This window comes from Heterodontus francisci, chromosome 18, assembly GCF_036365525.1.
Source record: "Heterodontus francisci isolate sHetFra1 chromosome 18, sHetFra1.hap1, whole genome shotgun sequence".
In the NCBI taxonomy this organism is placed as follows: domain Eukaryota; kingdom Metazoa; phylum Chordata; class Chondrichthyes; order Heterodontiformes; family Heterodontidae; genus Heterodontus; species Heterodontus francisci.
The window spans coordinates 35,394,140-35,406,365 of record NC_090388.1 but is presented as its reverse complement, the minus strand read 5'-3'; the positions used below and the strand labels follow the sequence as shown (position 1 = coordinate 35,406,365).

Below are 12,226 nucleotides of genomic sequence, written 5' to 3'. Positions count from 1 at the left end.
ATCAGTAGCTGCAGAAATGTTGTGGTAAACGGAGGGCCAAAGGCTAGATAGTGAAGATTTTTTTAAAGTGCTGCTGTAAGAGAATAGGGGGATAGCTTTTTTCCAGGGACAGATGCAGAATAAGGTAGGGTTGGGGCGTGGAAGGGGGATGTGCTTGGACAGAGATACAAGGAAGTGATCAGAGATGGCCTTATCTGTAATTGATATGATGGGACTAGCAAGACCACATGAAATGGCAAAGTTGAAGGGTGGCCATGAATATGGGTTGGGGAGTTTACATGCAGGGATTTAGGGAGGATAAAAGGGCAGTGAACTCAGAGGAGAGAGACCATCATGCTTGTAATGCTAGGCCCCCACCTGACAAAATTAATGTGCCTCATTCTTGGCATGAACATTGATTTTAAACTGTTGCTGGAGCGATGAAATGGCTTGATAAGTAAATCAGCCGTGGCTGGAAAAGTCATTTGCATATGAACAGACGGTGATTGGAAGGACAAAGGACCATTACTTGACACATTCAACCAACAATGGACCTTGATCACCAGGTACTGTGTATAAGAGAAGCATTCCAGGTTGACTGCTAAGGAGGATACAATCTAGGACTGTTTCAACCAGTTGGTCACATGACCAACTGGCTGTTCCAGGGTCTTTTGAACTAGTCATAGAGAGTTTGAACAGAGAAAGACTGTTTGCTCCTGGACTGAGAAGATCTCTCCTGTCTGCTCCCATCTCTTTCTCACAAGCCTCTGAATCCACTGAAGATACATGAACCCCAAGAGAGAAAAGTCTCCTACAGCAAGCTAGGTTTAAGAAGAATACTGCACCCTAACGTAAAGCAAGATCTACCTACAATCAAGGACTCTATAGTGAGCTCGAAGATCCGTAACAAAAACTCTTCAGATATTGCCTCAAACCGTTCCACTTTATTTTTCTTCTCTTTTCTGTCTCTATTTGCATGTGTGTATCGCGTATTCATGTTAATGTGGGCAATTGTGTATCCGTCGGTGTCAGCCGAATTAGAGTTTAAATTTAATAAATTTCAACTTTTCTTCTTTAAACCTAAGAAAACCTGTTTGTGCTGGTTTCTTTGCTTTATAATTGGAAAGCGGTGAACAAGGATTCACCAAGGGGGAGCTAAAAACAGTGTGTTTAAAAATAAAACCCTGTTACGGTAAGACCAGGTGAAGGTTGAGAGGGACCTCTAGACACTTTTCTCATCTAGTCGTAACAATGAGTTGAGATGGACATTGAAATCACTGAGGATGAGACGTTGCTGGTGGCAGAGGCTGAGGGAGGAAAGCAGTGAAGATATCTTGGTGATAAAATTTTTATTGTACTTGGGAGGGCAGTAGAGAATGATGATTTTGAAAGGGGTGGAACAAGGTGAGATGCTCGAAAGAGAATGTACCAGAGGAGCAGGAGGTCAGGTCAAGGTGCATCTTGGCGGGGCAAGTGGTGGAAGATGTAGCCAGGCAGGGAGGCTTCATTAAGTGGCAAGGTATTATCATCTTCTCAGCCAGGTTTCCGTTAAGACCATGATGTCGATGCAATTATCCACGATAAGTTCATGGATAGCAAGGGCTTTGTTCACAAGTGAACTGACATTCTGGAGGGAGATGTGTAGGGGGGGGGTGGTGAGAACTGATCCGCTGGCAGAGTCCACAGGGTCAGCAGTGGGACGATGAGTTGGACAGGAAGAAGATTGGCAAAATTAGCCTCCAGCGGGCGCACTGGGTGGGAAGGTTGACGACAGAGTGGGATGGGGCAATTGGGATTGTTGCTCAGAATGAGACAGTGCTGAGTGCCTCAATGAGCCTGTTGGAGGATGCCTAGAGAGACACAGAGGGAAGCTGTAGGCTTATCTGATAGTGAGTCAAGTCTTGGATGGCAGCAAGAGAACAGGAAGGTCGAGGACTACAGAAGGATTGCTGAATTGGGAGGGCAGAGTACCTGAGAGGGGAGAAGCGAAAGGAGGCATGACAATAGAAGAGAGTCTAGGAAGTCTAGGAGAGTCTAGGAATTTCCACACAGAAAATTGTGAGGCTGTGGAATACACTACCAGAGATCATGATAGAAGCAGAGGCCATGTCTGATTAGATAGGCAGTTATAGAAAGAGCAAGCACATAAATTTGGGATTAGTGATATTATAGAGGATAATCACCAACATGGACTGGTTTGTTCAAATGGCCTGTTTCTGTAACTTCTATGGAATTTTACAGCTCCACTATCTGGGTGGCAATGTCACTACCCATATATGGCACAACTTGGTGATGTAATGAAATATATTGCTAATGTGCCCAAAGAAAACATACTTGGCAATTCACTGGCCATCCCTTTCCGGGAAGAATCACAGCTGTGAAGCTGCCTTACTTGCACCATCAGTAGTAGTTCATTTTTATTACATCATGAATTTAATTCTAATGATTTCATTTATAGAATATATGCAAAGTATATATGATATGAGAAGAGCAGTATTTCACAAACTATTATCTGTTCACTTTGTGCTTACCTGGCCAGCCAGATCATCCTTTTCTCTATCCAACTGAGAAAGCCGAAGTCCAAGCTTAGATCGTGTTTTCAGCTCCTCCTCCCACAGTTGATGTGTCTCTTTTGCATTTTGTGACAACATAGTTTGCTTTTGTACCTATACAAATATGAATAAAAGTCTGAGAAGAAAAATAAAACTTTTTGTTCTCCATACACATCAGGAGCATCAGTTCATTAAATACTGTAGATGATGCCTCAACTGCCTGCATTTAAATAGTCAACAAAAGCAACTGACATTGTGTAAACTTTCACAGAATATTTTAAGATATTCTCATGCATATTCTCTTATAAACATCTGAAACTGATTTTTTATAAGATGTTAGATATGGCACAGCAACTGGATTAGTGTAGGATATAATTTATTTTATTTAGCAGCTAGAATAGTCACTTTAAGAGTTAGTTTAATGAAGTGACAATGATGTTTTGTGCTGTTTTGGTTATAAGATTAAATACATCATATGCAGATTACATAGTAATGGAAATATCAGACCTCTTGACCGAGTTGATCTTCCAAGTTAACCTTTACCCCCTGCAAACTTGTTATCAAGTCTTCCAGACGAGCACGGACCTGTTGAGACAACATCAGAATGAATAACACCATTTCCTGCCTGATTATTGTCCATCAGCGAGCAAGGGAATGAAAACTGACACCCCTAAATTTAGGATTACTGTAAAATAACAGGGCCTTGTGTAAGCACTTGACACTCAATGTGTACCGGGAAAGGAAACCCCTAGATACTGAAAGCAAAATCGAAATGAAATAAAGTTATGCATTGACCATCTAACTGGTGGTGAATTTTCAGTGCAACAGCAATGACTGGTAGAGATGAACAAAGACACTATATTTTCAATCAACGTTAAAAATGGCATACATCTCAAAGTGTTAGTTTTGAACAAACAGCACTTTAACAAGGTTATGATTTAAAATTTTTGATAACTGTGCGTGTTTATTTCTATTATTGTCACCTAATGCCAACGTGACTTAACTTCAAATCAAGAACATTCCGTAGAAGATCAGCTTCATGATATTTTAACCTCTAACATCAGCTACCCTTGCAGCTTGCAAGAGATTGTGAATTTAGTGCCATATTGTTGGTGCTATAAACCCTTTGTGCTGTAGACCCAAGCCCACAAAGAACTAGATTGAGACTGTCAATACCCATTTCACTTATAACCCGTTGACCCAACAAAGAGCAGTCTTTGATTTCATCAGTTTGATCTGGCCTGGGTTCAAACTCAAGTCCCAGAGGTGAAAATAGTGCTTTGGGACACAGCACTACCTACCCAGCTGCATTTTTTTTTTATATAAAAAAAAGTAGTGTATGTTTTAAAAAAATACCATTTCTGCTCCTCCTGACAAACCAACCAGAATTGGAAAAATTTATGAAGAAAAGCATTTAAAAAACATTTTCTTTTCTTCCCTGATTCAGATCCTTCATCAAGGATTACTCGGGTACCCTAAAAACATTGAGCGACATCAGTGACCAGGACTCGCTCTTGGCAGCAGTACTTCCTATATGACTCAAAAACTTACAAATCAGTGTAAACTAACTTGAAGGATAGGAACCAAATAATGAAGCAACAAATATCTAGATAACAACCCGGGAACAAGGACTGCAGTCGCAAAAAAAAAACTGGAATGGGTTTGAATAATGCCAAGCTAGCCAATCGCTCCAGGGAGCAGCTGGTAAAAGGATGAGATGTAACCAAGTCAAGAATATAGCTTGAAGAAACTTGCCACCAAACTGAGGATCTGCAGAAGTTCAGCATTAAAGAGTTAAATGAAAGTATGGACTGTTAGTTCTACAAGCGTCAGACTGATTTAGCCACTGTACCAACCGAGTTGAAAGACTTCATGCAATCTGGAATTACTGATTCTGAGATCACTATAACTGTCACAAATGAATGCAGCTGCCTGGAAATAGTTTCAAGTAAAAATAGAACCATTTATGTTTACAGCACAAAAGGAGACCATTTGGCTTATCCTGTCTGTGACAGCAATTTGTTGGAGCTATCCAAAACTAATCACACTGCACTGCTTTTTCCCTGTACTGTTCTTCAACAATCTTCTCAGCTATCTGGAGTCATATGTACATGAAAAGTAAAATGTTAGAGCTTTTGACATTTAAGGTGTGCAGTTTACTTTCAAAGCCAAGTTCAAAACTCATCGGGAACAGATACAGGTGCAAACAAAACAAGCCTGTACACGCATAAGGAGAGCTCCACAAAAGTCTGAAGCAGCAAATCAAAACTTCATTAGCTATCTGACTTAGATCTGGGATGTTCAAAAAGTGAGATAATTCTCAATAATCTAAGAATATGTGCATCGGTTCCCAAAATGTGCCTCTGAAGCTTACTCTAAGAGCTGAAACCCCAATCCTGACTGTTGCTTAAAATGCATGTTCTTGATTTGATCACCAAGTCTGCGTATACTATCCAAGGCAGAACGCAGGACTCATTTCTGGACCAAGTACTTCAAGATCTGATTAGCAAAATTAAGTTCTCTTCAACTGGCAAAGAATTTCCAGTAATCGCATGAAATAAAAAGCATCTGGAGAGTAAGAGAATCTGTATTATTCCTCAGCAGCCTGAGGATATAACTCAGGGGTAAAGTAGTGTTCAGGAGGGAGTACATTAATGAAGGTGACTCTCATGCATTCAATCAATAATGAACTAAACCGTAACAATTTCTAATGTTTTGGATCAAGTGGCACATAGAAGCAGGCATCATAGACATGCAGGAATATACAAAACTAGAAACAAAAGTGGGGTCAAATCTGGTTAGCCTCAGTTCTACAAAATATCATATTCCAAGATACCTTTCATACACCTTGAACACAATATGAATCAGGTACTTTTACAAATTTTCTGGCGTGATTAACCCCACTGTCTTCCTTGGCTGTCCACTCATCATCCTTTGCACAACGTAGTTAAATCTAAACTTCTCATGCTTCATCTTCTGAGTTTGAGGCAATGCCTTGTTGTTGTGAGCCTGTGACTATATTAAATTTATTGTTATTTATCTTATCGACACCCTTTAGGATCTTGAATATTTAAATAAAATCACCCCAAGCTTTCTCTTCTTCTTTGCAAACTTTCCCAACTTTGCTTATCTTCATAACTTAGATATTTTATTCCACTTATCAATTTAGTTGTCATTTGCAATACTCTCTAACGTGGCAATCAGAATTGTACAGTGAGCATCAGGTGGACAAACTTGGAATCACTTCCTGAAATTTGTGTTGTATTTCTAATTTATACAGCCCAAGATGCTATTTATTCTCTTTACTGCTGCTGCAAACTGCTGTTAGTTTCCATGACTGATCTTCCAGTAACTCATCTTCTATGCTATGCTGAGCATAATAGCCTGAAGTCTAGAGGCCAAACTTAAGATAAAATAGCTCAAATAATATAGTCAGTGGACATAATCATTTTAGCAGGCTTCCAGAAAGATTTTATTTTTCTTTATTGGTCCCTTCTCCACTTTTTGTCAACCATTCCAGTTCTCCATCTTTTCACAAGTGGATCATGTGAGGCTCTATCAGCCTATTTCATCACATTGCCCAGCAATATTCCTTTTTGTCCTCACTGTTGATCTATTATACCATCAACTTTTCCAGACTGCAATAGTCTCAATAAATTTCCTTGTGATTCTCAAATAATAGGTTTGATTTTATAAGTCTGTACTGGCAGCAAGAAGTCTTATGGGCCTGCATGTGCATCTGAAATTCAAGCATGTACTGCCCGTATTTTTTTTTTGTCCGTTACAATGAATGCATAGAATACCATAGGCTTTCTGCACTTGAATTTCCAATTTGCAATTCAGGTGGGCAATGCAGACATGAAAAACAGACTTGCTGAGTTGAAGTTGAAGTCTACAAGGAGCAGTGTGGCAGGACTCTGCAAAGATTCGATACCAAACACTTGCTCCCAGACATGGCTGCAGTAGTTTTCACCCCCTCGGCCTACAGCACGACAAGGAAAATGAGCAGAGGTGGCGTGGGACAAGCTGCTGGAAGATTGGAGTATGTGTTGGGGGGAGGCGGCTGGGGGGGAAAGAAGGGCTCTCAACATGAGGCCTTATCTGTCCAGAGTGTTCATGGGGCAATTCTCTTTCCCCAACCTCAGCAAGGAAGTGTGCCAGACGTCTCCACTTCACTAAGGTGGTCCTCACTGAAATATGCCACTGCTGCAGACACAACTGCAGCATCAGAGCAGGGCAACTGGCTGTGAAGGTGACTGTGGCCCTTTTTGTATATTTTGACCTTTTGTATATCTGGCTTCTACCAGGATGGATACAACATCTCCCAGTTCACTGTTACATAAGGGAGGTCACTGAGGTCCTATATTCAAAGAGAGCTGAATACATTTCTCTCTTGCCATTGAGAAGCAGGCCGAGTAAGCTAACGACTTCACAGAGATTGCAGGCTTCCCCATTGCGCAGGGTGCCACTGACTGCGGGCACGTGAACTCCAAGAGATACTGCAACCGGATGAGGCGATCGATGGGAGGAGAGTGTGGGGTGGAAGAGGAAGGGAAAGTGGGGTGGGGGAGGAGGTCAGGTGGTGAGGAAAGGAGGAGGAGGAGAAGGACAATGACTGGGGAGAGTGCGAGGGGGAGGAGGAGGAGGATTGGGGAGAGGGTCGATGAGAAGGAGGAGGACTGAGGAGACTGAGGGGCCAAAGGAGGACTGAGGAGACTGAGGTGCCAAAGCAGGAGGACTGAGGAGGACTCGGTGCGGGGAGGGGGAGGAGGAGGACTCGGGGCGGGGAGGGGGAGGAGGAGGACTCGGGGCGGGGAGGGGGAGGAGGAGGACTCGGGGCGGGGAGAGGGAGGAGGAGGACTCGGGGCGGGGAGAGGGAGGAGGAGGACGGGGCGGGGAAGGCGAGGAGGAGGACGGGGCGGGGAAGGCGAGGAGGAGGACTCGGGGCGGGGAGGGGGAGGAAGAGGACTTGGGGCGGGGAGGGGGAGGAGGAGGACTCGGGGCGGGGAGAGGGAGGAGGACGGGGCGGGGAAGGCGAGGAGGAGGACTCGCAGGTTGGGGGAAGGGGGCTCGGGGGCTGGAGGAAGAGGGCTCGGGGGGGAAGGGGGAGGAGGAGGAGGATCCGGGAGGGGAGAAAGAAGACGACTCGGGAATGGAGGAAGAGGACAACGACTCGGGGGAGGGGTGGGGGAAGAGAGGAGGAGGATTTCCCAGGGGATTTATAGGGTTAATCTCTCTCTGAAGTCTAGTTTTTGCTTACATTTAGCAATTAGCTAAAATTACTGTTTAAAAGTTAAGGGCAAGTTAAGTTTCTTCCAGTTTTAAACATGGATATACAAGCTTTCTGAGAATAGCTGTAGTTAGTTAATTCGATAACTAGATTAAATTGGTTTCTCAGCTCTAGCAAAGCTGACTCATCATTGTTTTTCAGGAGAGTATAAATTCAGGGATCTCTGAGTGTTGCCTATCTCCAGAGTGCTGCTTGAGTGCACAGAGTGTGAAGAAGGATGTTTGGTGAGTGAGGGAGTTTGGTGAAGAGGGGAACTATAAATTAATTAAGAAAAATAAATTTATTTTAATTTACGCAATAAAGATGGTTGGACAGGTGATCTGTTGCGGCTGCAGTATTTGGGAGCTCCTGGATGACATGGCCATCCATGGCAACCACTTCTGTAGTGTCTGCAGTTTGAGGAGCTTCAGCTCAGAGTAGATGAGCTGGAGGACGAGCTGCAGACATTGCAATGCATCATGGTGGGGGGGGACGGTACCTGGGCACTTTATTCCAGAAGGCAGTCACACCCGATAGGGTCATCTGATTTGGTCAATGGCCAGGGACAGGAGAGTGTGACTTCGAATCAGGCAGGTAAAGGGACTGAGAAGGTGGGAGTGAAGCAGCCTCAGCCCTTGCAAGTGAGCAACAAGTTCAAGGTTCCTGCAGCTTATATGGACAAAAGCAAAGGCTATGATGTGGATGAGCAGACTGACCATGGCACCATGGTACAGGAAGCCATTCAAGTGGGGGGAGTTAAAGGGAATGTAGTGGTAGTAGGGAACATTATAGTCGGGGGATAGACACTATTCTCTGTAGCCGACAGCGAGAGTCCAGAAGGCTGTGTTGCCTGCCCGATGCCAGGGTTCGGGACATCTGCTCAGGGCTGGAAAGGAATTTGTAGAGGGAGGGGAAGATCCAGTGGTCCTGGTTCACATAGGAAGCAACGACATATCTAGGACTAGGAAAGAGGTTCTGCACAGGGAGTATGAGGAGCTAGGAACTAAATTAAAAAGCAAAACCTCAAAAGGTAATAATCTGTGGATTATTACCTGAGCCACATGCAAATTGGCATAGGGTAAATAAGAATGGAGAGATGAATGTGTGGCTCAAAGACTGGTGAAGGAGAAGTGGGTTCCAGTTTGTGGGGCACTGGCACCAATACTGGGGAAAGTGGAGGCGATACCGTTGGGACAGACTTCACCTGAACCATGCTGGGACCAGTGAGTCATACAAGTAGAGAAATAGAGAGGTCTTTAACCTAAATACAGGGAGGAAGGGATCATGCAGGGAAGATTGAGTAAATTAAAGAGAAATGACAAGGCAATAGATCAAGGTAGCAATAAAGGTAATGATGATCAGAGTATGGCAGAAAGGGAAAGTGATAGCAAAATTAAGAGTGGGCCAGCAGATAGGGCCAGTGTTTACAAAAACAGTAAAAAAAAAACTGAATTGAGGGCTTGGCATCTGAATGCCCATAGCATTCGCAATAAAACAGATGAATTGTCAGCTGAAATATAAATTCATATGTATAACCTGATAGCTATTACAGAGATGTGGCTACAAGGAAACCAAAGCTTGAATTTGAAAATCCAAGGGTATGTGACATTCAGGAAGGACAGGAAGCTGGGAAAAGGTGGTGGGGTAGCTCTGCTAATTAAAGAGGTATTAGTACTGTAGTGAGAGATGATCTTAGTTTTAAAGATCAAGATGTTGAATCAGTTTGGGTGGAACTAAGAAACAGCAAGGGGCAGAAAACATTGGTCAGAATTGTTTATAGGCTACCAAACAGCAGTGGCAATGTAAATCACAGTATACATCAGGAAATTAGGAGGTGCATGTAACAAAGGTAATACAGTAATCATAGGGGATTTCAATCTACATATAGATTGGCTAAACGTTATTAGTACTAATGTTATGGAGGACGAATTCTTGGAATGTATGCAAGATGATTTTCTAGAGTAGTACGTTGAGGAACCAACTAGGGAACGGGCTATTTTAGATTTTAGTATTGTGTAGTGAAAAAGGGCTAATTACTAATCTTGTTGTAAAGGAGACTTTAGGAAAGAGTGACCATAATATGATAGAGTTTTACATTTAAGTTTGAAAGTGACATAGTTCAATCAGAAACCAGGGTCTTAAATATAAACAAAGGAAACTATGAAGATGTGAGGGGGAAATTGGCTATGATGGATTGGGAAACTACATTAAAAGGTATGATGGTAGACAGACAATGGCTAACATTTAAAGAACTAATACGTAGTTTACAACAAAAATACATTCCTTTAATGCACAAAAAGCCAGCAAGGAAAGTGTCCCAACCGTGGCTAACGAAAGAAATCAAGGATTGTATTAGAGCAAAGGAAGAGGCATATAAAGTTGCCAAAAATGGTAGCCTGAGGATTCGGAGCATTTCAGAATTCGGCAAAGGAGAACCAAGAAAAAGATTAAGAAAGGGAAAATAGAATATGAGAGTAAACTAGAGAGAAACATAAAAACGGACTGTAAAAGCTTCTATAGGTATGTTAAAAGGAAAAGATTAGTAAAAACAAATGTGGGTCCATTACAAGTGGAGTCATTTATAGGATAATTTATAGTGGGGAATAAGGAAATGGCAGAGATACTAAACAGCTACTTTGTGTCTGTCTTCAGGATGTAACTAGCAGACTAGATAAGGGCACTCTGGTGGATGTGGTATATTTAGATTATCAGAAAGCTTTTGATAAGGTTCCAGACATGAGGTTAGTAAACAAAATTAGAGCACGTGGGATTGGGAGGAATATACTGACATGGATTGAGAACTGGTTAAGGGCAGAAAATAAGAGAGTAGCAATAAATGGATCATTTTTGGATTGGCAGGCTGTGACTAGAGGAGTACCGCAAGAATCAGTGCTTGGGTCCCAGCTATTCACGATCTATATCAATGATTTGGATGTGGGGATTTAATGTAATATTTCCAAGTTTGCAGATGACACAAAACTAAGTGGAAGTGTCAGTTGTGAGAAGGGAATTTGGAGAGGCTAAGCAAATGGGCAAAAATTTGGCAGATGGAATACAATGTGGAGAAATGTGAGGTTATCCACTTTGGTAAGAAAAACAGAAATAGAGTATTTCGTAAATGGTGAAAGGCTGGGAAGTGTTGAATTTCAAAGGGACTTGGGTGTCCTTGTTCATGGGTCACTGAAAGCTAACATGCAGGTACAGCAAGCAATTAAGAAGGCAAATGGTATGGCCTTCATTACAAGAGGATTTGAGTATGAGTAAAGATGTCTTACTGCAATTGTATAGAACCTTGGTGAGACTGCACCTGTAGTATCGTGTGCAGTTTTGCTCTCCTTACCGCAGGTAAGATATACTTGCCACAGATGGAGTGCAACAAAGGTTCACCAAACAAATTCCTGGGATGGAGGGATTGTCCTATGAGGAAAGATTAAATAGACTGGGCCTGTATTCTCTGGAGTTTAGAAAAATGAGAGGTGATCTCATTCCAACATACAAAATTTTTTACAGGGCTCGACAGGGTTGATGCAAGAAGGAGGTTTCCCCTGGCTTGGGAGCCCAGAACCAGGGGTCACAGTCTCAGAATAAGGGGCAGGCCATTTAGGACTGAGATGGAGGAGTTGCTTCAGTCATAGCGTGGTGAATCTTTGGAATTCCATGCCCCACAGGACTGTGGAGGCTCAGGTCATTGAGTATGTTCAAGCCTGAGATCGATAGATTTCTACATATTAAAAACATCAACGGTTACGGGGATAGTGCAGGAAAATCGTGTTGAAGTCAAAGATCAGCCATGATCACACTGAATGGCGGAGCAGGCTCGAAGGGCTAATGGCCTACTCTGTTATGGTTTTTAGGATGAGGACTCGTAGGGGGGGGGGGGCGGTGAGTAGAAGGAGGATGACTCGGGGAGAGGAGGAGGATGTTGGGGGGGGGTGGGGGAAGGAGGGTGGCAATTTGGGGGTGGGGGGGGTAGGAGGAGGGGGGCTTGGGTGGGGAGGGGCGAAGAAAGAAGAAGAGAGTTGGGTATCCACAGCCCCTTTCTGGCCGGCTGTCCGTGATCGACTTATCCAACTTCGGTATCAGTGAACGCACCCCCAATTCCCCATTCATTAACAGTCCTGCACCTCACCTTCCCGCTATTACTGAGCATCACAGCATCCTTTTGGCTACAGTGCAAAAATAAAAGCCACCACAAAGCAAAGATTCCAAACCAAATTTATAAATCCAAACGTCCAAAGTTGCATACAAAAGTCAACTAATCACTCTTGTGCATTCCCTTAATGTAGGGGTCTGCAACCTGTGGCTCCGAAGCTGCATGTGGCTCCTCAACGTCTCATTTGTGGCTCCCAACCTTTTCCAGTTGGATCACATTAACATGAAAAAAGTTTTAAAAAATTAAGAAAAGTAGGAGCCCGTGTTTTTATTG

At 43.0% G+C, this 12,226-nt stretch overlaps 1 protein-coding gene across 8 annotated transcripts in view; it reads right to left on the bottom strand.

The window, feature by feature from the left end:
• si:ch211-272n13.3 (ankyrin repeat domain-containing protein 26) overlaps window positions 1-12,226 on the bottom strand; it is a 260,148-nt gene that overhangs the window by 52,864 nt on the left and 195,058 nt on the right. For all 8 annotated transcript variants that reach the window (XR_010976854.1, XR_010976855.1, XM_068050522.1 and 5 more), the window contains 2 exons: window positions 3,039-3,116; window positions 2,511-2,645 (listed from right to left, as the gene is read on the bottom strand). Coding sequence is in view for 6 of the 8 variants with exons in the window: in XM_068050522.1 (XP_067906623.1) it covers window positions 2,511-2,645; window positions 3,039-3,116 (213 nt within the window). In the remaining 2 variants the exon portion in view is untranslated. The remainder of the gene's footprint in view (window positions 1-2,510; window positions 2,646-3,038; window positions 3,117-12,226) is intronic.